Source organism: Salvelinus namaycush, chromosome 19 (genome assembly GCF_016432855.1).
Source record: "Salvelinus namaycush isolate Seneca chromosome 19, SaNama_1.0, whole genome shotgun sequence".
NCBI lineage: Eukaryota > Metazoa > Chordata > Actinopteri > Salmoniformes > Salmonidae > Salvelinus > Salvelinus namaycush.
In genome coordinates, this window is record NC_052325.1 from 47,812,712 (window position 1) to 47,839,911 (window position 27,200).

A 27,200-nucleotide genomic window follows, 5' to 3' on the forward strand; every position below is an offset into this window, starting at 1 on the left:
TTGCCTATGTTTATGTTGGACTATAAGGTTGCTGGCACACACGCGCATGGCCATGCTTCCTGGCTCAGTCACACACGCATGCACACAAACAGGTGAGTATTTCTCGATGTGCGAGTCGGTGTGTGTCAGATTATGTCCTCCTTACATTACCCGTTTTTTTCTATCCAGTATCATAAATAACATCCTACGACCGGCGACTTATCAACTTTTACAGCCAGCAATAATATTACTTGGAAACCAACAAAAATCTCAAAATTGGATTCAGGGCTGCAATGGGAAAAAAATATTTCCAATCTTCTTGGAATAAGATCTACAGCTTGTCAGTACAGGTCTTATCTTAGTTAATTTAAAAATATGAGTCTCATACGCAGGGCCGGATTAAGAAATCATAGGACCCTTTCCCGGCACACCATCCTTTTTGTAAACAAATCCGTGCACCAAGATACATCTCGATGTGTGGTGAATTTTCTGTTGAAGGAAAAGCCCCTTTCTAATAAAGCCATAATAACATTTGCGATGTGGCTTAGGCTACAGTTGAGCAGAGGCGTTTTTAGGACTTGCACACATTTTTTAACAGTGAGAGCGGGCTCCTGTGGTTGGATAAAAACATATTAAAATAAATAATGATGTTAAATACTATATTAAAATAAATAATAATGATGTTACTGGCCCAGTAACATTCATTTATTATGTACCTTATAAAAAAAATATATATTAATCAGTTACCCAATCAAGGCAGGGCCCCCCAGTTACCAACGTGGACCCCTACATCATCTCCTAATCTGATGATTATACACAAATAACATAGGGGAAAAAATCCTACTGTAAATCATTGTTAATACTTAATGGGTTACTGCTCATAGTCTCCTGAGTTAACAGGACAAGCATGTTAACCTCATCATTGCTTTAAGAGTAGTCTCATCATCTCTTTTCTATGCTGTATATAACTAATGAAAGGTCATTCATAACAGGTGGATGTGAGTACCTGGTAGGCAAAATGAGACCTGTATGTACTGTGTACCTTAGCTAACACTAGCTCAGCCCAAGCCCCAGTAAACACTAGCCCAGCCCCAGTAAACACTAGCCCAGCCCCAGTAAAAACTAGCTCAGCCCAAACCCCAGTAAACACTAGCCCAGCCCCAATAAACACTAGCTCAGCCCAAGCCCCAGTAAACACTAGCCCAGACCCAGTAAACACTAGCCCAGCCCAAGTACCAATACACACTACCCCAGCCCCAGTAAACACTAGTCCAGCCCCAGTAAACACCAGCCAAGCCCCAGTAAACACTAACCCAGCCCCAGTAAACACTAGCCAAGCCCCAGTAAACACTAGCCCAGCCCCAGTAAACACTAGCCCAGCCCCAGTAAACACTAGCCCAGACCCAGACCCAGTAAACACTAGCCCAGCCCAAGTACCAGTAAACGCTAGCCCAGCACCAGTAAACACTAGTCCAGCCCCAGTAAACACTAGCCCAGCCCCAGTAAACACTAGCCCAGCCCCAGTAAACGTTAGCCCAGCACCAGACCAAGTAAACACTAGCCCAGCCCCAGTAAACGCTAGCCCAGCCCCAGTAAACGTTAGCCCAGCACCAGACCAAGTAAACACTAGCCCAGCCCCAGTAAACGCTAGCCCAGCACCAGACCCAGTAAACGCTAGCCCAGCCCCAGTAAACGCTAGCCCAGCACCAGACACAGTAAACGCTAGTCCAGACCCAGTAAACGCTAGCCCAGCCCTAGTAAACACTAGCCCCAGCCACAGTAAACACTAGCCCAAACCCAGAAAACACTAGCCCAGCCCTTATTCTGCAGCCTCAACCAATGCTAGCCCATCCCCAGCCCAGTATAACCCAGCATCTCAATCAACCAATAGATTTTAACAGCAAGATTGATCAGCTGCCTCTCTACCGCAATACTGAGTTTGCAGAATGCAAACACTTCTGAATAGAGAGGAGGAACCGGAAACGATTTGGCTAAGCGAGCCTCCCTCAGCTCCCTAACACCGGGTTGAGCTGCACATTGTGAGCAAGTGTGTGTGGGTAAGTGAGTCAGGCCAGAGCCTAAGGTTTTTTGGATGTGGATCAGAGCGGCGATTAACACAGTTCTACCCAGCAGAGCCGCTGACTAAGACTGAACCATTGATTTTCTCTTTGCTCTGTACTAACTGGCTGTGTGGTGCCTATTCCCTCCGCTGATTCCCATGCACTTCTCCTTTAATTCCCCTGCTCTTCTTGTTCTCACTCCTTCACACATACACCGCTGCAGTTAAAACAGCACAACAAGCTGTGTAGATCAGTCTGTGTATCACCATGCTGAGGATGGTACGATCTAACTGGGTGGAGGATTTGTTTGTCACGAGGAAGGGACCTAAGCAAAGAGCTGAGTTGTGATGCTCGATTAGATCGGTAGAAGCGATCGATCATTACTATAACTTATACTCTTGTTGAAAACAGTTCATTCTCTCTCTCTGTGTGTGTGTGTGTGCGTGTGTGTGTGGACTCTATTAGTCTTTGCGTAATGAAAGTGTATAAACTCTACTCTATCACAGGGGGTGAGTTAGCGGATGAGTTCTGAGGATTTTAATGTCACTAGAGAGTCTGTGACTTAAAACTCTGTCGCTGATCAGAGGAGACAGAGAGCGTATTAGGACACACTAGACAGAGAGATATGAGAATAGAAAATAGAAGAGAAGAGAGAGAAACAGACATTTTATTTATTCTCTCTCTCACACACACACACACACCTGGGCGTGGGGGGAGGTGGAGAGGCTGGGCAATCTTCAGTCGACTCTTCAGGTCCTCCCACCTCCTCTGGTCCACTGTCAGCAGAGCAGTACCCTGGGGAGGAAGAACACACACACAGGCCCCAGCACAGGTCTTATGACGGCGTTATGAAGGCTTTATGAATCAATTTGAGAGGCATACTAATCATTATTGTCAGGGAGGTGTACAAGGCAGGTCACCGGTGATACAAGTCAGTATTCGAGGCGTACAGTCTCCAGCTACGCCATGCCAGTACTTGATTGTGTTCAACTTTGTTGAAACTGGGAAAAACGCACAGAGCACAGAATCTGAAACAAATTATTGTTTGAAGGATTGTTTTGTATCTGTTACCTTGTTCTCATTGAAGTTAGCGATGACCACTCCGACAAACAGAGTGAGTCCAATCATACAGCCCAGAAAGACAAACACGTGGATGTAGATACCGTGGATCTGCAGGGAGAGACAAAGGTGTGTCATTACTTCTTACAATGTATGTAGGATCCAGTATTATCATCAACCAGAGAGGGGAAGAGAGAGAGAGGAAAAAAGAGAGAGAGAGAGAGGAGAGAGAAGAAAGAGAGAGAGCGAGAGAGAGAAGAGAGAGAGAGAAGAGAGGAGAGAGAGAGAGGAGAGAGAGAGAGAGATAGAGAGTGAGGCCGAGGCAAAGAGACAGTAAAGGTGTGTACCGGTCCGACGCGGTGAATGATGACATCACGGACCTCCACCCAGCCTTTGAGTGACAGGACCTCAAACAAAGCCAGCATGGCATTACCCACATTGTCAAAATTAAAGTTGCGAGGGTTGGCCCTGAAAAAAAAGTATTATAATTAAAACATACTTTATGTAGTGAGTAGATCTATACTTGACACCATCATTACTCATGGTCCTGGAGGGTTACAGTGTGTGCAAGGTTTAGTGCCAGCCCAGCACTATATATGTTTCAGCCAATCCTAATCACTCACCACACTCTTGGCACCCAGAAGCCAGGCTTCTTCTCTCCTGGTCTTAGTTTGAGATTGAGGTTTTTAGACACACTCACGTTGATCCGGAAGATTCCATGGCAGTCCTCCTACAAACAACCAGAGAGCACAGAGAAGTCACTACACCATGCAAATTGAATGGACATATACAGTAGATGGTACGAGATGTCATAATGACACAATGTTCTGATTTAAATCAGATTTTCTGGTTTAATCAAATTGACATTACAACAATTTTTTTTAATGAATCCATCATTTCAAATAGTACACCCAATATGGCCATTGCTTTGAATGGAAATATCTGCTCTTCTAGGTTTGGAAAATCCATTTTATAAAGAGCTTGGTCGTACCCGAAGGAATACGTGGGGGTCATTGCACTTGGCTAGTTTTCCAGCAAAGAGCTGGACGCCGAAGCTTGCAAACACCAGCATTAGTGTCAGGAGCAGGATGGAGACCTATAACACACACACACACACACACACACACACACACACACACACACACACACACACACACACACACACACACACACACACACACACACACACACACACACACACACACACACACACACACACACACACACACACACACACACACATTCAAGTAAAAGGGAAGAATGGAAACCTGTGAGTGTGGGTGTGTGTGCGTGCTTTCGTGTGTGTGTGTGTGTGTGTGTGTGTGTGTTTGTGTGTGTGTTAGATCAATAGAAGGGTTATAGACAGCCAGGGCTTTCCCACGCAGTCAAATAGCCTCTGGGCTGCTCGGCAGATCTGTACGGTGTGAGAGAACACAGAGGGCAGGGGAAACCTCACACTCAGCATCTTACAGTAATCTACTGTACAAAGTTAGGTCAAACTTTGTCAAAATAATCACTTCGTGTCGGTGTGTCTCACATGGTGCATTTCCACGACCAGGCTTAGCTCCAGAGTGTGGTCCAAAATGTATCCACCGTGTATATGTGTAAGGTGAAAGTGTATGTGAGTGTTTTTACTAGGTGTGGTTCAACTGTCCACAACGGGCCTGATCCAGAGTTGAGATGAGCGCAGACCACTCGGACTATAGCATAAATCATTCATTGATGTCAATGGAAACTTGAGTTAAGCAGGTGGAGCTCAAGTAAGAATGTTGCTCATTGCGCATGCAATTGTGTATTCATGTGCATGTCTGTCTGTCTGAGTGTGTGTATGCTTACAAGCCTGTGTATGTGTCTCTTAGTGCGTCTCTCCACAAGTGCAAGTTTGCACACAGTGTGTGCGTGCTTGTGTGACCACCACTAACCAGGAAAATCTCCTTGAAGCCCTTGATGACCTCCCGCACCACCTTCCTCATCTGGGGCACCAGTTTAAAGATGCGTAGGGGGCGAAGACACCTCAGCATCATCAACAGCTGAGCCCCAGACTCCGGAGGCACGTTAGGAGGCAGCCAACACAGGAAGATCAGACTACACTGGAAGAGAGAAAGAAAGGAAGGGAGAGAGGGAGGGAGAGGGAAAGGGGGGAGGAAGATGAGAAGGAGAGGTAGAGAGAGGGAAAGGAAGATGATGGAGAGAATGAGAAAGGGGGAGAGAGAGAGAGAGAGGGAGAAGGAGGAAGAGGGAGGGAGGGAGGGAGGGGGATGTTATTTGGAAACTCAGGTCCTGACCTGACCTTTCTAATCAAACAGTAAAATGACAAAACCCATCGGACACTCTGCGTTGCTCTTTGCATGCTATACAAAGCTAAGAACACACTCATAACACCACTCATTTTCACTACACCATCCCACAGGCCCTCTGGCAGTAACATTGTCAATTGACACCTATAGAACAAAACTCATTTCGGTAGGTGGAGGCAACAGAGCTAGGCAGGCAGGGAGGTGAGCCCCCCCCCCCCCCCCCCCCCCCCCATAAGTAATGGTAAGGTAAACACTGGACCACTGTCTGTGTGGAGTGTGCCTGTCAGAGCTATTACAAATCAATTCTCTCCCGTCTCTCATCCAATTATATAATCTATATGCAAATTATATCCCCAAACAAGAAAGGGAAGAGTTGTTTTGAAAGACGGCCTAAAAAAACAAATAGCTCGCAATAAACAAGGAAATAAATTATGATTGACGCATTCCGACGAAATTAAGTTGATCGTCAGTCATTAAAAAGCTATCTTCCAAAGTTTCACTGCGTCATCTTCCCGAACTCATTAGCAATAGTGTTAAATCAAACAGAGTCTGCTTATTCTCACGTGAAGAATTGATCTTTTCATTATTCTAACAAAAGGCATATTATGTCCACTCCAAAGTCACACAGAATACCCTTTATAGGAGACAGAGAGCGAGAAAAGGGGTCTAGAAACATCAAGGTGTATTCCAGAAGGAATTTACTTTACTTGGAAAGCCAGTCAGAGACCTTGCTTTCTTTAGGTATATATCAAAAACATTCTGGAAGACTCTCCCTTGGCAACATTTCCCCTAAGCAGGCAAAACTGCTTGCAATTACATATCGTGATACCTGCTGCGTTGTGAGCTTTCTGGCGCAAAATGGCTGCCGCGGCATCACCCAGGTGGGTGCTATATATTGGTGGTGGATGAAGTGAGTTTTCCACATACAATGTCAAGTTCTTTGATGATCAGGAAAAAAAGTGCCATATGAATCCAAATCCGTGAACTTACGAGGTAGATGAAGATGTCCATGACTCCTCCGAAGTCTCTGATGACGGCCGTGGGAGTAAAAAACAGGCCGTCCGCCATGATCTTCAGGTTCAGCTCGATACTCATGAAGATGACAAAGACATACTCTCCTATCTGAAACACACCAGACATTAAGCTCCAACAAATATTTGATTTATTTATTAATTCCACCTTTATGTATTCAGGTTGAAGCCTTGTCCTCATCATCTCTACACTATAACATCCCCATAAGAGAACCCTTTGAATAACCCTTTTTGGTTGCAGGTACATGGAACCCAAAAGGGGTCTACAAACCAAAAAGGGTTCTCCTATGGGCCCAGCCAAAGAACCCTTTCAGTGTGTAGACCATCATCTCTGGGACCTGGTCCAAGTTAGCAGCACAACAAAGTTGCACAGTATGTAACTCTGTACAATAACTTGTATCTACTGTTTACGGAACAATAATATAAACGCAACATGCAACAATTGAAAAGATTATACTGAGTTACTGTTCACATAAAGAAATCAGTCAATTTAACTATATTAATGAAAAATAAACCACGGGAAAAGAGTCCTCCATTTGCTATTTAAGTGCATAGATGACATGTATTTCTTTCCACTGCCTCTGTTTCGAGACAGGTGCATGATAACGATCCATTCTAAATCAAAACAAATTTCACACATACAGTATATTATTTAGTACAGTACCGGTCAAAAGTTTGGACACACCTACCCATTCAAGGGATTTTCTTTATTTTTACTATTTTCTACATTGTAGAATAATAGTGAAGACAACAAAACTATGTAAAACACATACAGAATCATATATTAACCCATTATTTTTTTAACAAATCTAAATCTATTTTATATTTGAGATTATTCAAAGTAGCCACCCTTTGCCTTGATAACATGCCCAGTTACACTTGCCTAGTTAACCTCTCTGGGATATAGGGGGTGCTGTTTCGACTTTGCGAAAATTGATCTCCAAATTAAACTGCCTAGTACTCAATTCTTGCTCGTACAATATGCATATTATTGTTATTATTGGATAGAAAACACTCTCTAGTTTCTATAACCGTTGGAATTATGTCTCTGAGTGAAACAGAACTCATTCTACAGCACTTTTCCTGCCAGGGAGTGAGATTTCAGAAATCTTGGCCCCTGCTCCCAGGTCAGTTCATAAGTCCCTGTGAATGCTATGATGCTACAAACACTGCCTACGCCTTCCTCTAGATGTCAGTAAGCGGGGAGATTTTGAATGGAGTGGATTGCGCAATCCGGGCTCTATAAATAGACCCTGGAGCAGAAAGAACGTCCTTTTCAACAGTGCGCTCGACGCAGAGTGGTCGTCGGACTGGCCTCCTTCCAAGCTTTGGTTTAGCCACTTATATATCGCCGGTCATATTTTTATTCGTTATAGGTGTTAAAGACATCATAAGGTAGTTAATTTAAACCGTTTTATAGCAATTTATATCCGTTTAGTGCGATTTTGAGGCATTTCTTTGTGACATACTTTGAAGAGCCGGGCACGTTTCGGGGTCCCGGTCGAACGTTAGTGGGCATTTCGACGGACAAGAGGACATCTTTCGACCAAAAGAAGATTAGACCCAAGAAAGGATACATTGCCCAAGATTCTGATGGAAGATCACCTCATAGTAAGAAATATTTAAGATGATAAATCGTTGTTCTGTCGAAAAATTTTAAACGCATATTCCGCCATTTGTTTTGGTATAGCTTCGCTTGGCGAACCCTGTATTGCACAGTAAGGATAATTTTAGAAATGTAATTCAGCGATTGCATTAAGAACTAATTTGTCTTTCGATAGCTGTCCAACTTATATTTTTTTAGTCAAGTTTATGAATAGTTATTCATGAGACAAGATCACTGTTAAAGATGGCGCCCGACATTTTCAGGCTAGTTTTGCTAGTATTGTCATTGTATAACCACGTTTTTTTGTGGCTAAATATGCACATTTTCGAACAAACTCTATATGTATGTTGTAATATGATGTTACAGGAGTGTCATCGGAAGAATTCTGAGAAGGTTAGTGAAAAAATTAATATATTTTGGCGATGATTACGTTATCGCTCTCTTTGGCTTGAATCAATGCTCGGGTAACGTTTGCACATGTGGTATGCTAATATAACGATTTATTGTGTTTTCGCTGTAAAACACTTAGAACATCTGAAATATTGTCTGAATTCACAAGATCTGTGTCTTTCCATTGCTGTGAGCTGTGTATTTTTAAGAAATGTTTTATGATTAGTAATTAGGTAATACACGTTGCTCTCTGTATTTATTCTAGTCGAGTTGTGATGGTGGGTGCAATTGTAAACTATGATTTCTACCTGAAATATGCACATTTTTCTAACAAAACCTATCCTATACAATAAATATGTTATCAGACTGTCATCTGATGAGGTTTTTTCTTGGTTAGTGGCTATCAATATCTTTATTTGGCCGATTTGGTGATAGCTACTGGTGGAGAGAAAAAAATGGTGGACAAAGAAAAATGGTATCTTTTGCTAACGTGGTTAGCTAATAGATTTACATATTTTGTCTTCCCTGTAAAACATTTTAAAAATCTGAAATGGTGGCTTTATTCACAAGATCTGTATCTTTCATTTGGTGTCTTGGACTTGTGATTTAATGATATTTACATATTTAGATGCTACTATTTAATTGTGACGCGATGCTAATCAGTGAGGGGGGGGTTGGGGGTGCTTGTCAGTTGGGACGCTAGCGTCCCAACTATCCCAGAGAAGTTAAATAAAGGTTAAATAAACATTTTAATAAAAAATAATAAAAAAAATTGCACACTCTTGGCATTCTCTCAACCAGCTTCAACTGGAATACTTTTCCAACAGTCTTGAAGGAGTTCCCATATATGCTGAGCACTTGTTGGCTGCTTTTCCTTCACTCTGCGGTCTGACTCATCCCAAACCATCTCAATTGGGTTGAGGTCGGGTGATCATGGAGGCCAGGTCATCTGATGCAGCACTCCATCACTCTCCTTCTTGATCAAATAGCCCTTACACAGCCTGGAGGTTGTGTAAGACACTGCTGTTGGAACCAAAAATCTCAAATTTGGACTCATCAGACTAAAGGACACATTTCCACCGGTCTAATGTCCATTGCTCGTGTTTCTTGGCCCAAGCAAGTCTCTTCTTCTTATTGGTGTCCTTTAGTAGTGGTTTCTTTGCAGCAATTAGACCATGAAGGCCTGATTCAAGTTCATGTTGAGATGTGTCTGCTACTTGAACTCTTTGAAGCATTTATTTGGGCTGCAATCTGAGGCTGGTAACTCTAATGAACTTATCCTCTGCAGCAGAGGTAACTCTGGGTCTTCCATTCCTGTGGCGGTTGTCACGTATGCTCCTTCTCCGGCCTCTAGGTCACCAGGCTGCTCGTTATGGCGCACACCTGTCACCATCGTTACGCACATCAGCGCATTATGACAGTCACCTGGACTCCATCACCTCCTTGATTACCTGCCCTTTATATGTCACTCCCTTTGGTTCCTTCACCAGGCGTCATTGTTTCTGTTTCAGTTTCATGTCTGTGCGTTGTTCGTGTGTCTTGTTTTGTATTATGTTTTCAATTATTTATGGAATGATTCACTCCCTGAACTTGCTTCCCGACTCTCAGCGCCCACGTTACAGCGGTCCTAATGAGAGCCAGTTTCATCAGAGCGCTTGATGGTTTTTCGACTGCACTTGAAGAAACTTTAAAAGTTCTTGAAATTCTCCGTATTGACTGACCTTTATATCTTAAAGTAATGATGGACTGTCGTTTCTCTTTGTCTATTTGAGCTGTTCTTGCCATAATATGGACTTGGTCTTTTACCAAATAGGGCTATCTTCTGTATACCACCCCTACCTTGTTACAACACAACTGATTGGTTCAAATAATTAAGAAGGAAATAAATTCCACAAATTAATTTTTAACAAGGCACACCTGTTAATTGAAATGCAACCTCATGAATCTAGTTGAGAGAATGCCAAGAGCTGTCGTCAAGGCAAAGGGTGGCTACTTTGAATAATCTCAAATATAAAATATATTTTGATTTGTTGAACACTTTTTTGGCTACTACATGTTTCCATGTGTTATTTCATAGTTTTGATGTCTTCACTATTATTCTACAATGTAGAAAATAGTGACAATTAGTAGGTGTCCAAACATTTGACTAGTACTGTATATGTAAAGACAAGATTAAATCAAGAAAAGTGTGATGGGTGACAATATTAGCCTATCAATTGTGAATTATACACTGCTCAAAAAAATAAAGGGAACACTAAAATAACACATCCTAGATCTGAATGAATGAAATATTCTTATTAAATACTTTTTTCTTTACATAGTTGAATGTGCTGACAACAAAATCACACAAAAATTATCAATGGAAATCAAATTTATCAACCCATGGAGGTCTGGATTTGGAGTCACACTCAAAAATAAAGTGGAAAATCACACTACAGGCTGATCCAACTTTGATGTAATGTCCTTAAAACAAGTCAAAATGAGGCTCAGTAGTGTGTGTGGCCTCCACGTGCCTGTATGACCTCCCTACAACGCCTGGGCATGCTCCTGATGAGGTGGCGGATGGTCTCCTGAGGGATCTCCTCCCAGACCTGGACTAAAGCATCCGCCAACTCCTGGACAGTCTGTGGTGCAACGTGGCGTTGGTGGATGGAGCGAGACATGATCTCCCGGATGTGCTCAATTGGATTCAGGTCTGGGGAACAGGCGTGCCAGTCCATAGCATCAATGCCTTCCTCTTGCAGGAACTGCTGACACACTCCAGCCACATGAGGTCTAGCATTGTCTTGCATTAGGAGGAACCCAGGGCCAACCGCACCAGCATATGGTCTCACAAGGGGTCTGAGGATCTCATCTCGGTACCTAATGGCAGTCAGGCTACCTCTGGCGAGCACATGGAGGGCTGTGCGGCCCCCCAAAGAAATGCCACCCCACACCATGACTGACCCACCGCAAAACCGGTCATGCTGGAGGATGTTGCAGGCAGCAGAACGTTCTCCACGGCGTCTCCAGACTCTGTCACGTCCGTCACGTGCTCAGTGTGAACCTGCTTTCATCTGTGAAGAGCACAGGGCGCCAGTGGCAAATTTGCCAATCTTGGTGTTCTCTGGCAAATGCCAAACGTCCTGCACGGTGTTGGGCTGTAAGCACAACCCCCACCTGTGGACGTCGGGCCCTCATACAACCCTCATGGAGTCTGTTTCTGACCGTTTGAGCAGACACATGCACATTTGTGGCCTGCTGGAGGTCATTTTGCAGGGCTCTGGCAGTGCTCCGCCTGCTCCTCCTTGCACAAAGGCGGAGGTAGCGGTCCTGCTGCTGGGTTGTTGCCCTCCTACGGCCTCCTCCACGTCTCCTGATGTACTGGCCTTTCTCCTGGTAGCGCCTCCATGCTCTGGACACTACGCTGACAGACACAGCAAACCTTCTTGCCACAGCTCGCATTGATGTGCCATCCTGGATGAGAGCTGCACTACCTGAGTCACTTGTGTGGGTTGTAGACTCCGTCTCATGCTACCACGAGAGTGAAAGCACCGCCAGCATTCAAAAGTGACCAAAACATCAGCCAGGAAGCATAGGAACTGAGAAGTCACTCCTTTATTGGGGGTGTCTTGCTAATTGCCTATAATTTCCACCTGTTGTCTATTCCATTTGCACAACAGCATGTGACATTTATTGTCAATCAGTGTTGCTTCCTAAGTTGACAGTTTGATTTCTCAAGAAGTGTGATTGACTTGGAGTTACATTGTGTTGTTTAAGTGTTCCGTTAATTTTTTTGAGCAGTGTATATTATCACTTGTGAATGATATCCAGCTTAAGGCAAGAAACAGTGCATTACCTTTTTTGCAACTTTTTCAAATCATAGTCGTACACCTCATGTAGCCTAGCCCATAGGCCTATATGTTTTGATAAGGTTTCTATCACAACTAAAGAAGCCAAATAACTTGTTAAAATTAAGCACCTTACATCTGCTTTTCAACGGGTATAGAGCCTAACTGGCATACCTACACAGTACGTGAGTTTCGAGGTTTGGGAAGATTATTCTCACCATAAAAATGCACCTTCATAAAAAAAGCATTACATGCATAATCACATTTGTTGTTACTTTTGAGATTGGTGTTTTCCTGCTAAAGGAACATTCGTGCTTATAGCCTACTGCCATGTGCGCATTGCTGCACTTATAATGTGAAGAAATAGCCTAATAGTTTATCAACATTTTAAGCTAAACTTTGTCTTCTGTTGCGTTAGACTCATTGCTTAAAACAGTTTTTTTTGTTACGCTTTGTATTAAATAGGGATTTATTGCATCCCACAACTGTCCCAGACTATGTTTGGAATATTTTTCTCTCACACAGAAAAGGTCAACTTTTGTACTAGTAGATTGACATAGGCCAGTGATTTTGCTGTTCATTAGGCCTAATCACCATGTTGGCAGACAAAAACTAAATGTGGACAGTTCTTCCAATATCTTCAATATGCGCCTTGGATTTGGATAAGGACATGCGCAATTGTGTCCCCAATGTGTCTGTCTTCACTTGTAGCCTGTGAGAAAGACCCGATCATGTGACAGAGAGCCATGTGAGTGAGAAGTGCTTCGGCAGGCAGCCGGGTGAAGATAATTATAATTATTATATTTAGCCCAAGGGCACAATGGCCACTGGCCGCAAAAGGCATGGATTTTTTTAGGGGGCATTACGGCCACACAAAGGGGATGCAGCCGAGGAATATCGAGGCATTATCAAGTGGTTGTCAAATTGTGAATGAGAGACTGATGAAGTGTGTACAGCTGCAGCCTGCGCAAAAAAACTAAGCAGAGAGCTCATGCCTTTCATGCTTTTTTCAAATCATCATTAGAGTTGCATCATGCAGCCTTAGAATGTAATACAAATCTAAACATATAGCCCGACATTTGTATCACAACTAAAGTTACATAAATAACTCTAAATTAAGCATATAGGAGTAGCTGTTTCTTTGTTAACAGCTCAACACACAATAGTGCGCACTCCCTCAAATCGTTTGGAGAAAATATCCTTTCTATTTTATTCATCTATGTTCAATTGCATTCATCATACTATAAAATAATAGAAAATAATGCCATGGAATTCTAAGCAAATCTTGTCTGCTAAATGAACTAGTGTAGCCCACATCCATATGGCATAGCCAGATCGGAGCCTAACCTAAGTACAACTCAGAGTATGTTATTCTGTTCTTCTGAAATAGACTACATTTTCTTCATATCATGTTTCTTTAGACCTGTCTAAAATAAATAATGGATTTTTTGTGAAGGTGGAGGCTATATTACATGGATTTATTAGACTTTTTACAATTTAGATGTACCAAAGGTCTGTATGACTGGCTTGTAGGGAATGCGCGGAAGCCAGGAGATGCTAAATGTGTTTAAGTTAATTAACGGTAAATTATCATGAGACCGGCAGTTATTTGCGTCACAATCACCGATTGACAACATTTCATGATTGCCACAGCTCTAGGCATGGATCAGAAAACCAGTCAGTATCTGGTGTGACCACCATTTGATTCATGCAGCGCGACACATCTCTTTCACATAGAGTTGATCAATCTGTTGATTGTGGCCTGTGGAATGTTGTCCCACTCCTTTTCAATGGCTGTGCGAAGTTGTTAGATATTGGAGTGAACTGGAATAATGGGCCTCAGGATCGTCACGGTATCTCTGTGCATTCAAATTGCCATCGATAAAATGTAATTGTGTTCACTGTCCATTGCTTATGCATGCCCATACCATAATAATATTATTCATATCTCAGAGCCATTTGCACTGCTAGGTATTGCCTAATGTTAGCTAGCTAACATTGAACTTGGTTGATTAGCTACCTGCAGATTCATGCAGGGTCGTAACGTTATGAGTTGGGATTATGGTTAATTGTTTAGTTAGCTAGCTACATGTTTAAACAAAAGACTCCATCTATGCAAGTAACCATTTCAATAGAATGTTCTTGATGTCACTGCGACAACTGTCGATAGACATATCTGGTAAATTTGCTCTGGCTATCTACTCCGATTTCAGAGCACTCTTGTCTGAGTGTGCCAGAGCGCAGAATAACTGACTAATTTACAAATGCTCAACACCCGTTGAATATGGCAGGTGTCAGTAAACGTCAGCAAAAAAGCGTAATTAAATGGTTGCCAGCAGCATAGTTAGTCACCAATGCTCTGGATAACATAAAAACAGCCTAACCAGCTCTGCTAGGGAGAGTAAAATGATCAGAGTGAGCTGTTCTCTCATGTGTCGGGAAGTAGCTACCAAGCTAGTTAATGTTAGCCAGTTAGCTTGGTAGCTTGACTGTTGTTGTTATGTCGGAACGCTCGGATCAAGCCTACTCCTCGGCCAGAGCTGCCAGTGTGCGCTCTGAACGCTCCGAGAGCGAAGCACTCTGAATTTACGAACTGACAATCTGACAACGCTCTGAGTTTACGAATGCCCAGGGCGCACTCTGGCACCCCAGATTGAATTTACGAATACACCTGTAGTATAAACCAGTCTTTAGTCTTGAAATCTTGTTGTGGTTGTTAAGTACATGGCCTCACTTGTGAATCCTTAAAGAAATGGGCGGGGCTTAAGAAAAAGAAGAGCTCTCCAGTAGGTTTACTAAAACATTCAAGGGCCGTTTTCTCAAAAGTGAGGTTACAAGTTTATCACCTATCAAAGCAGAATTACTTTTCCATTGTTCCTAAATTGTAGTGTATGATATACCATTTTCTAGCTCTGAGTCTCTACTTTTATCTAATGTAAAAAACACAATTTCAAATTTTGCTACATAAGACAGAATCAAGCCGGTCGGTAATATATATGTCCATTAATACATTCCTCCATCCTCCCTCCAACCCACTCATCCATTTATCCGTTTGTTTTTCTATGCATCCTATTGTTTCTCATCTAGCCAGTGGTCAACAACTGGTCGATCTTCAAGACATTCCTAGTCGATCACCAAACATTTCCGTAAAAAAGCCAAAGATAAAGGCTTGCACTCCTTTCTTTGCTTGGCGCAAGGTGCACTTGATTCAGATGCCTTGCGCACCATCAAAGTGTCCCCATTTTGAACCATTTCATTTGTCTGAAAAGACAAACTCCGTCTACCTGGCGGACCGGGAGATCTGTGGCTAAATCAAGTGCGCCTGTTGAGCTGGCCAATCGGATAGCTCAAATCACCGTGCCTGCAGCTTCCACGACCCTGGCCACAGCAAAGTGAATCTACGTGAGATTTCATAACTTTTAAAACCATGACCAGTTTAGTTGATTTATTTTATTTTTACAGGGACAGTGCACATTAATCAACGTTTCAGTAAAAGTGCCGGTTTTAGCCAACCGGCTCATTTTCAACCGCAGTCCCTGGGAAGGTTATTAAAAACAATTATAATATAGACAATCATTGAGCAGTGATCACACGCAGAGCAACAAAGAACAAGCAAGACATAGCATACAGACAGAGCAACATAGGACAAGCAAGATGTAGCATACAGACAGAGCAACATAGAACAAAAAGCCTCAAGACAAAATTCATAAAAGCAACAAAGTTCCCACACCTCACAAGCGACAGACAACAGACAACATGGAAAGCGGCAATACACAGCTAGGGATTATGTTCACAAATCTGATTGACCTTTAGCCATGTCTTCATGCATTTTGTGAAAGTGTGATATGTGGTGCAGTTATGTGTGTCTCATGGCAATGCATTCCAGACATGGGAAGCTCTCACAGAGAAAGCGGATTTACTAAAGGTGCTTTTCCTTAAGGGAACTATACAGTCACCTCTCATGGCAGACCTTGTGGACCTGCTGCCATATGTTTGGGTTTTCTGTTTAACAAAAATACTGAGTGGAGGGGAAGCCAGGCCATTTAGGATCTTGAATACAAGACATGCGTCGGTGTATTGCACAAGATTTTCCCAACTCAGGAGCTCATGCTTTCTGAGGATGTAACAGTGATGATGGCTATTGGGCTTCCTATCAAGCACTTTGAGAGCCTGTTTGTAGACAGACTGAATAGGTTTTAATGTTGTACAGCAAGCTTGGGCCCAACTAGTCAAGCAGTATGTTAAGTGGGGGAGTATCATAGATTTGAAGTACAGTTTTGCTACCTATGTAGTCAAACAATTTCGTATAAATCGGAAATTAGCTAGGTTGAATTTGGTTATCTGAATTACCTTTTTCACATGCTTTTTAAAAAAGAGGTTGGAATCAAGTATGATGCCAAGGTACTTAAAATCTCCCCTGACACATAGGCATCTGTCTTAGTAGCATCTGTTGCCCTCTTTGTGAAGAACATGCAAACAGTTTTTTTCACATTGAGATGCAAACATGAGTCACTGAGCCACTTCGTAACCTGGACCATTACAGTAGTGAGTTCTTGTGCAGCTTGTTGTTTGCTCTTTGCATGCACATATATCACTGTATCATCTGCATACATTTGAACTTCAGACCCAGTACAGACAGAAGGCAGATCATTAATGTACAGGCTGAACAGGAAGGGCCCCAGTATTGACCCTTGGGGCACGCCCACATCATAGCTAAGAGTGGGCGACAGCTCATTGCTCACTCTGACACACTGAGTTCTGCCTTCAAGGTATGATTTCATCCATCTCAAGGCATCGGGGGAAAAGTTGAACTTGGACAATTTTGTGATGAGAATCTCATGGTTAACAGTATCAAAAGCCTTCCTTAGGTCCAGAAACACAGCCCCAACAACTCCCCCTTTGTCCATCTTGGACTTCACATTTTCCAGAAGAAAGCAGTTGGCCGTTTCTGTGGAGTGTTTCGCTCTGAAGCCAAACTGCATGGAGTGTAATGTGAAGGGGCTGTTGTTGAGGTGGGCAATCAGTTGTTCTGCTACACACTTTTCAACAACCTTTGACACCACAGGTAGTATACTAATGGGCCTGTAGTTACTCACGTCAGCAGGGTCGCCCGATTTAAAGATTACCATTATTATGGCCGACTTCCATACCCTTGGAAACACCCCGAGACCAATAGATGTGTTGGTGACCTTAGTAATGGGGGCAATGAGTGACTCTTTGTAGTTTTTAAGAAAGGGAGAGTCCAGCCCAAACACATCTTTGGCTTTAGAGTTCTTTAGTGAGCTAATCACCTTGTTCACCTTTGACTCAGAAACCTCCCTTATGATGAAGACAGGTTGAGCGTCATTCACTAGCACTGAGCCCAAGAAACCAGTGGAGGGGTTCTGTGTCAGTATCCTGACAGAGTCAATAAAGTAGGAATTGAAGGCTATTGCTATTTCGACTGCATCCTGTGTTAGATCGTTATTCACCATGATTTCTAGTCTTTTTGCAGTGTTACTATGGTCTTTCCCTGTTAACTTTTTTAGATTCTCCCAGATCAATTTATAATTTCCCTTTGCTTCACCAAATATGTTAATAAAAAAGTTTGCCTTGGCCTGTCTGATTTCTTTCATCACCTTATTTCTCAACATGGTAAACCTACCTCTGTCATGCTCTAATTTGGATCTCAGGGCTATTTTTAGAGCATAATCTCGTTCTTTCATCAATTTCCAGATTTCTCCATTTAGCCAAGGAAGAGTGCTCTTTCGGCCAGGTTTGGAGTTGATTTTCTTTAGGAAACCATTTATTGTAGTCTGGATTGTGGATAGAAACCTGACTATCAGCTTCCACGTCTGTATAGGACAAGAGATCATTCCAGTTAATTCCCTTAATTGCGTTTTTCAAAATAGTTTCATTCACTCTTAGGTATTCTTAGTTGATCCGGCTTTCTAACAGTAGAGAGGTTAAACCTGCTCTTAGACAGCTTTCTGTCTATAAGTGTCAGATTATGATCAGATAGCCCAGTAACCATATTGAATGATTTAGTCACTCTTTCTGGTTTATTACTGAGAGAGAGTGTTATAGAATACAGCAAAGAGCTGCTGTTTTTATGAGTCAGTTCACATCTAGGTTTATTCAGCACTGTCAACAATGTTTTTACTCAACACTTACAAAACATAAAACGCTCTTTTCCCCACTCGCGCTGCAGCTGCAATGAACTTGTATTATTATTAGCAGCTCGTCGTGTTTATTTTAATATCGAGGAATATTTAACTTTCTTTGGTCATAGGAACAACATGAATTTGTGCACGAGGCAGATGCAACTCGAGTTTCGCCATCAGGTAGAAGACGGTGTCTCTGGTCAGTCTCACCAGAGGGAAGGAAGGAGAGAGCAGGGACCGTGAGAGGCGGACCCTCTTGCTGCTCTCTCTCTCCCTCCGCTGAGACTAATGCTGTGTTCAAAACAACTAGGAACTCAGTAAAAAAACGAGATCCGACTGGGAAAAATAGTTTTGAACGTTCATCCAACTCGGAAACTCTGGCATCTTTCTAGAGCTCCGACTTTCCGACCTGAAGATCACTGACGTCATGATTTCACATTGTTGTTTTTTTAGCTCCCAGCACCATGACCATCAGTCCAGTAACATAAAAAATCGAATTATTAGCAAATTATTTAAATTTATGCTCAGCTGTGCCTCGCAAGTGCTAAACCAACTGATCTATTTTGTTATCAAAGCCGGTGTTTTGAAATATAATATGGTCCGAGAAGAACAATATTCGCAGGCTAGGCCTACTGCACAAATCTCATTCCTAAATAACCGTTTTTATTAGGTTAAAATAATTCTGAGCGGTAGATCTCGGCTTGCTTTTTGACTGTGAAAGTGATCTCGACTCAGAAAAAGTTGGTGACCACTGGTCTACACAGTATGCAGTGATTGTGTGTGTGTGTTGCGCGGTGGACATGGATGGCAGCGACAGTATATCAGTTACCTGTAGAGTGGGTACATGCATGACCCTGGTGAAAGGAGACTCAAACATCATGGAGATACAGGAGCAGATGGTCACTACGATCATCACCCAGTCCAGATAGGTAACCAGCCCCAGGAGATCACTGAGGAATAAAGAACACACACAGGCACACAACACACACACACAGACGTACATGCATGTACACACATGTGCAGACACACAGACACACATACACACACAGGCATAAACACACACAGACACACATACATACACAGGCATAAGCACACACTAGTTTAGTAAGGAATGAACACATGCAGATCCTTAGTAGACCCATCACTGCAGTGTGAGTTGTAAGTGGGCCATGCTACTTTGTTTCAGTTCTGATGAAATAATATGACTTAGAAAACCGCACACACAGACTCCATAATGAGTGGGATCATCTACGGACTGTGATTGAGTGTGCATGCCTGCATGTGTGTGTTCGGCGTTGTTGCACATATGCATAGTTTGTGTTATGTGTCTGTATGCTAATGCGTGCATTGTGTGTGTTTGTACTCGTGCATGCGCATGTATCCGACCGCACTGCAGCCCTACAGCACCATCCCAGCTAGATCTATATGAAAGTCCCCTGGCGCCCAGATAGAAATGAATTTATCTATTTTCAGAGAGCTGGAGCCTGGGAACCTAGGCAGAACTCCAATCAGTTTAAAGCAACGTTAAAAACCCATTTCACAACTTTTTAGTTTTGCAATCTTCATCCCTCATAAGAGATTGGTATTGTTTTTTTAGATAAATAACAATACGAAATAAGAGAAACAACACCCGATTATGCTATATTTACCCATCAACAATGGGAGTAGAAGACTTACTAAAGCTGGTGGTATTTGGAGTTCACCGCTCCTGTTACAGGATCTGTTTTGGATCTGGACAAAAATGGACAAACAAATAGACATGAAAACAGATTATATTTCCTTTTTCATAGCATGTGTTGCTAAAACAGTTTGGGTAGCGCGTCACATTGCAGCACAGAATAAATGGGTATTAACAAAGTAATAGTATGCCTTGAGCTATAGTAAATATGAATGTTTTTCATTGGTAGAGCCTCGTTCTTGAACACTTCTGCCTTGGTTGGTGCGCACCCCTCCTCTTTTCAATTTCTTTGCTGACGTGCAAGTCCTCCTAACTGTATTTAACAAGGGCTAAACTTATTACAACTCATCCGAAGACATTGTGAGGGTTTAACATGCTATTGCAGTCATAGCCTGTGATTGGCTTGCCCTTAGATGTTAGACACCCTGTGAGTCTACAGCAATGAATGTATATATGAATGGACAAAGCCGTCGATCACATGACACCATTCATTCCTGTGTACAGACTCAATAGCTTCCCAAGTTTAAAGTTGTTTTGTCATGTGCACGAGTACAGTGAAATGCCTTTATTGCAAGCTCTTTCCCAACAATGCAGTAATCAATAACAGTGGTACTACAAAATAATGTAAAGTAGAACAAAAATGTACAAGAAATATAAATAAAAAGAACACAAACCTGTATATAGTAAGTAAACTATATACAGGGTCAGCGCCAAGACCATATATACATGTGCAGGGATACTGGAGTGGTAAGGGTAGATATGCCATTTTAATGGCATCAGACCAAGGCTCTGTGTCTGTCCTCATGCTCCTAGACCTTAGTGGCGCTTTCATACCATTGATTCCCCCATTTTTTGGGAGAGACTGGATACCCTAATTGGTCTATGCAGACAAGTTCTTGCCTAGTTTAGATCCTATCTGTCAGAAAGATTAAGTTCGTCTCTGTGGATGTTTTGTCCTCTGACAAAACAATGGTACGTTTCGGTGTTCCTCAAGGTTCCGTTCTAGGACCACTATTGTTTTCACTATATACAGTGCATTCAGAAAGTATTCACTTTTTCCAGATTTTGTTGTGTTACAGCATGAATTTATAATGGATTAAATTAAGACCTCTGTGTTACTCTGGACCCTGATCTCTCTTTTGACAAACATATCAGCAGCTTTTTTCCATTTAAGTAACATTGCAAAAATCTGAAACTTTTTGTCCAAAAATTATGCAGAAAAGCTCATCCATACTTTTGCCACGTCAACATTAAGACTACTGCAATGCTCTACTCTCCGGCTACCCGGATAAGGCACTAAATAAACTTCAGCTAGTGCTAAATACGGCTGCTAGAATCTTGACTAGAACCCAAAATGTTTATAATATTAATCCAGTGCTAGCCTCTCTACACTGGCTTCATGTTAAGCCTAGGACTGATTTCAAGGTTTTACTGCTAACCTACAAAGCATTGCATGGACTTACTCCTACCTATCTCGCCAATTTGGTCCTGCCGTACATACCTACACGCACGGTACGATCACGAGACGCAGGCCTCCTTTTGTTCCTAGAATTTCTAAGCAAACAACTGGAGGCAGGGCTTTCTCCTATAGGGTTTCTGTACAAGCACTTTGTGACAACTGCTGATGAAAAAGCTTTATAAATACATTTGATTGATTGCTGTATAGGGGTAAGGTGACTAGTAGTGATATGCTTTTTCCCGCTTTCAAGACGTTTCGATACGTATCTAGATAAAAGGAGCTACGATATGATACAGGAATGATGCGTATTGGTTTGAAACGATTCGGTGCGATTCGGCTAGATTGGAGAATTAATCGATTTGGTTCGATGCGATACGATGCACTAACACATTCATTTTCCATTTTAAATGAAAAATCTCTGAGGTAGATCTGTCTGAGCTGACTTCTGTGTTTGTGTGTGTTAGATCAATAGAGGGTTAGATTAGAAGATCGGTGCAAAAATAATCCATTAAATAAAAGGGTCAATGCAGATAGTCATTTGAATAGATAGTCCATTAATAGAGCATTGAGGCCAAAGGAAGTCGGTTAAGATGACGTCTGATGGAGACATAACACACGCAGTTTGAGCTACTCCAGGAAGTGACCCTCTTATTGAGTAACTCAAGTTGAAGTCCGACCAGGGTACTGCAGGCTGCCATTAGCAACTCAATTATCCTTTTAACTCTTTCTGTGTGCGATTGAAAAATAGTCAGTTCAAGGACCATCTGGTGTAATAGAAACAATTATTGGCACCATGATTGTCTAGGAAATTAGTTTGATTTATACAATGATTGACCACAGAGATTGCCAGTTTTCTATTCAGTATAATGGGGGAACCTGTTTTCTGCAAATAATGCCTGCAGTACCGTGGTCTGCCTTGAACTTCTATGGCTTCATTGAGAGGGGGCAGTCGTTCTCCTCTGGTCTACAGCCTCAGGGCAAGCAATTGTCTTAACTTACGCATTGAAGCGTGCCCGCACTACAGTCCTACAGAAGTTTCTGAAGCGGTGCTCTCTCCCCACAATGAAGAGAGGTTTGTCAAAGTAAGGATGGTTCTCCCTCAGTTCCTCTTCCTGGACCTTCCTGCTCACACACACGCGCACGCACAAACACGTACGCACGCACACACACAAAATGTAAACAGACACAATGATAACAACACATAGGTAACACAGGAAAAGAAGACACGATCGTTTCATTCTGTCCTTAAAATGCAGGGTATTTTGTCAAACAAATAATGACGCAAACTTCAAAGGTTCAAGGGTGGAGCAAAGGACTTAAGTTGCTGAAAGTGTGAAAATATGTGTGTGTGTGCGTGCGTGCGTGCGCGTGTGAGAGAGAGTTTGTGTGTGTGTGTATACCGCTTCATCTCGGCCTGCTCCTTTTTCTCCTGGATCATCTTGATCTCACTATCTTCTCGCTGGGCGTTACGATAACGCACTGTGCTGGAATGCTACAAGGGAGAGGAAAGAAGGGTCAGGGTGTGTGCGAGTGTGTGTATGTGTTAACGAAACCATGTAGCCAGCCTACAAATATGTCACATTTTGCTATGTCTAGGGGTTCTAGCCTGACTACCTGGTCCATAACCTGATATAACTGTGTGTATGAGACGTGAAAGTAAGAGTGAGTGGACCTGTGTTGAATGCATGTCCTAGGGTGGTAGTGTACTTACCGGGTGCCAGTGTGATCTCTGCTCTGACTCTCGCTAGTCGGCCAGCCAAAGCAGCATGCAATGTTCATGGTGACAAAATAATAATATGTACAAAAAGAAACAAAAATGCATGCCATGACAAAAAGGTAAAATGCCAATCACCCACATACATACACAAAGTAATCATTAGTGATGGGCACCAATATGGAAAACGATAGCAGTTGCATTTTTTCGAAACTGATATCAGTTTGAATTAATAACATTGAAACTGTGTGGACTTCACTTCCACGGCTTCGTGAACTCCAGACAACTTCTTGCTGATTGGGGCATGTGTGAATGTTCTGGTGGCCTAACCCACCCAACAATTTGAAGCCCATTGATGGCCAATCAGCAGGCAGTTAAATAGGCTAAATTGAGAGCCCATGAGAGGATTTTGTGCCTGCAGGAAAAGTCATGTATGTTCTTTTTACAGAATAGTGTAGGTAAACAGCAAGTACACCGATATCACTGATCAAGTCTTACTGGCGCTCGCCAAGCATCTGGCCCTGGGCTGTTGCCCCCTAGGGATGGGATGTGGAAATGGAAGTGTCCTGTTCAACTAAGCATTAAATACCTCCATTCCTAACAGTGTGTGTGTGTGTGTGTGTTTCTCACATCTTGTGTGAGTGTCTCCAGGGACTTTCCTCTGCTGATCCTCTGACTAGTGGAGCCATGTCTCAGAGACCTGGAGAGAGAGCACAGGGTCAAAGGTTAAGACAGAGCTTTGAAATATACCATTGGTGTGAGATTGTGTGTGTGTGTATATATGTGCATGGTGTGCATGCCTGCCTGTTTTTGTATGTACATCAGTGTGCGTGTGCCCGTGCGTGAGTACACGTGCTTGTGTGTGTACAAGACCTGCGTTCTTGGCGTATATGGTGTTGGACACTGAGGATGGAGCGCTCTTTCAGTGGTTGGCCCTCGAAGGATCCACTCAGCATACGCTGTCTGGTACAAGCCCTGAAACACACCGAACAGGAGACACATTCACAGCACAGTCCAAATACACACAACGCAGTCAAAATAGACCAGAAATAAAGAGTGACGGGGCCTCGAAGTTAAAGAGAACGGATGGAAGAGGAGGTGTTGCCGGTTCGAATCCCTGAACCGACAGGGCGAAATCTGCAGGGAGTGAGCTGGCACCTGGAGAGTTAACGACTTCAATATCCCATATACTTCAGACCGCCATTGTGCACTTGAACAAGGCACTTAAACGCTAAATGCTCCAGGGGCAGTCCCAGCCGGTGATGTGTGTTGTGTGTCAGGTTGGGTACTTTGACAGCAAAACATGAAGAATATCCATGGAAATACACCTCTCTCCCTCCCCTCAGCAGTCAAACAGGCTATTCATCCAAAGCAGGCCCTATTCACATTATCATTCTATATGAGTTACTCTGGCGAGTAGGACATCCTGTTTATGTGAGGTAATTGCAGAGTCATGTTCCAGAACCCGGCTAATGACTAACTGGACTTCAGCAGTGTGTGTGTCTGTGTGTTGCTTGTGAGTGTGCGAGAAGGAGCGTGTGAGTGAGAAAGATAGAGAGAGAGAGGGTGGGCGGGCCAGACGATACGTGTGATGACTTCAGATCTAGTGTCTGTTTGGCAGCTGAGGAGAAAGAGAGGAAGGAACACACGCACACACACACACACACACACACACGCACACTAGTCTGGCTAATTTACCGCCGTGACAGATGTTTAATCATCCAATTACCAGATCACACAGGTGAATCTGTCAGGAGTGTGTGTGTGTGTGTGTGTGTGCCCGTGCTTGTGAATGTACAAGACCTGCGTTCTTGCTGTATATGGTGTTGGACACTGGGGATGGAGCACTTTTCAGTAGTTGGCCCTGAACGTATCCATTTAGCATACGCTGTTTGGTACAAGCCATGTGTGTACATGGCTGTGTGCATGTTTGTGAAGGTAATGCGTGCCAGAGAAATAATGGCAATGCTCTGCTGTGTTTCCTATGACTCAGAATTTCATTTGTGATATCAGCAGGTTAAATCAGGCTTTTCAATTTGTGGGTCTCTCCTCAGGATGGGTGTCCTTGGGAATAAGAACATCAGAAGTACTACACTATTTTTCTATAATTGATACAGAAAACCAGTGGAAATACACAAAAACTATTTCATAACACTTTCTTTAAAGGTTGCATACATGACGCAACTATTATCAGCATAGATGAAGCATTCACAGCACATTCATGAAGGTGTATTTAACATTGATGAATACCTTTAAAGGAGTATCTCACTCAACACATTTCTATGAAGGTTGAATGTTGAGAAAGATGTGTTGTTTGACAGGAATTTAAGTTCTAAAAAGAGTCTGTCTATGAAATCAGGCACTGTATTGCCCTTCCCCAGATGATGTATCTTCCAAAATGAAACATTGGTTCACAAAAATATTGTTCTCATATATTCATGTTTTTTAACATTGCAAATCATTGAAATGTTCCATTTTGAGGGCAGTAACTCGCACATTTAACATTTAGGTTGTTATTATGAAGTATTTAGTGATGTCCTTCACAGTTTGTGTAATTTTATGATTTAATGTCTACTGACTGCGGTGGAGGCTCCTCAGAGGAGGAAGGGAGAACAATTCTACTCAGTGAAACAAACATTTTTAGATAAAACAATACTACATTGTATTTATTTTTCATTTTCTTATTTCACCTTTATTTAACCAGGTAGGCCAGTTGAGAACAAGTTCTCATTTACAACTGCGACCTGACCAAAATAAAGCAAAGTAGTGCGACAAAAACAACAACACAGAGTTACACATGGGAAAAACAAACATACAGTCAATAACACAATAGAAAAAAATCTGTATACACTGTGTATACAGATTTTTTTCTATTGTGTTATTGACTGTATGTTTGTTTTTCCCATGTGTAACTATGTGTTGTAAGGCAATAAATAGGCCAGAGTGGCAAGTAATTACAATTTAGCAATTAACACTGGAGTGATAGATGTGCAGATGAGGATGTGCAAGTAGAAATACTGGTGTACAAAAGAGCAGAAAAACAAAAACAAATATGGGGATGAGGTAGGTAGTTGGTTGGATGGTCTATTTACAAATGGGCTATGTACAGCTGCAGTGATCGGTAAGCTGCTCTGACAGCTGACGCTAAAAGTTAGTGAGGGAGATATAAGTCTCCAACTTCAGTGATTTTTGCAATTCGTTCCAGTCATTGGCAGCAGAGAACTGGAAGGAAAGGTGGCCAATGAGGTGTTGGCTTCGAGGATGACCAGTGAAATATACCTGCTGGAGCGCGTGCTATGGATGGGTGTTGCTATGGTGACCAGTGAGCTGAGATAAGGCGGAGCTTTACCTAGCAAAGACTTATAGATGACCTGGAGCCAGTGGGTTTGGCGACGAATATGTAGCGAGGAGCAGCCAACGAGAGCATACAGTTCGCAATGATGGGTAGTATATGGGACTTTGGTGACAAAACGGATGGCACTGTGATAGAATGCATCCAATTTGCTGAGTATTGGAGGCTATTTTGTAAATGACATCGCCGAAGTCGAGGATCGGTAGGATAGTCAGTTTTACGAGGGTATGTTTGGCAGAATGAGTGAAGGAGGCTTTGTTTTGCGAAATAGGAAGACAATTCCAGATTTAACTTTGGATTGGAGATGCTTAATGTGAGTCTGAAGGGAGAGTTTACAGTCTAGCCAGACACCTAGGTATTTATAGTTGTCCACATATTCTAAGTCAGAACCGTCCAGAGTAGTGATGCTAGTCGGGCGGGTGGGTTGCGATCGGTTGCATTTAAAAGCAGTTGGAGCCACGGAAGGAGTGTTGTATGGCGTTGAAGCTTGTTTGGAGGTTTCTTAACACAGTGTCCAAAGAAGGGCAACAAGAGCAACATCATTGAGATATACAGAGAAAATAGTCGGTCCGAGAATTTAACCCTGTGGCACCCCCATAGAG

At 42.6% G+C, this 27,200-nt stretch overlaps 1 protein-coding gene across 3 annotated transcripts in view; it reads right to left on the bottom strand.

The window, feature by feature from the left end:
* The window catches only part of nalcn (sodium leak channel, non-selective), a 250,290-nt gene that overhangs the window by 12,886 nt on the left and 210,204 nt on the right, over window positions 1–27,200 (bottom strand). For all 3 annotated transcript variants that reach the window (XM_039014188.1, XM_039014190.1, XM_039014189.1), the window contains 13 exons: window positions 24,120–24,221; window positions 23,877–23,946; window positions 22,933–23,024; window positions 22,532–22,654; window positions 20,073–20,126; window positions 19,225–19,345; window positions 6,386–6,517; window positions 5,021–5,188; window positions 4,090–4,194; window positions 3,722–3,828; window positions 3,446–3,566; window positions 3,111–3,209; window positions 2,741–2,834 (listed from right to left, as the gene is read on the bottom strand). In XM_039014188.1, coding sequence (XP_038870116.1) covers window positions 2,741–2,834; window positions 3,111–3,209; window positions 3,446–3,566; window positions 3,722–3,828; window positions 4,090–4,194; window positions 5,021–5,188; window positions 6,386–6,517; window positions 19,225–19,345; window positions 20,073–20,126; window positions 22,532–22,654; window positions 22,933–23,024; window positions 23,877–23,946; window positions 24,120–24,221 — 1,388 coding nt within the window. The remainder of the gene's footprint in view (window positions 1–2,740; window positions 2,835–3,110; window positions 3,210–3,445; window positions 3,567–3,721; window positions 3,829–4,089; window positions 4,195–5,020; window positions 5,189–6,385; window positions 6,518–19,224; window positions 19,346–20,072; window positions 20,127–22,531; window positions 22,655–22,932; window positions 23,025–23,876; window positions 23,947–24,119; window positions 24,222–27,200) is intronic.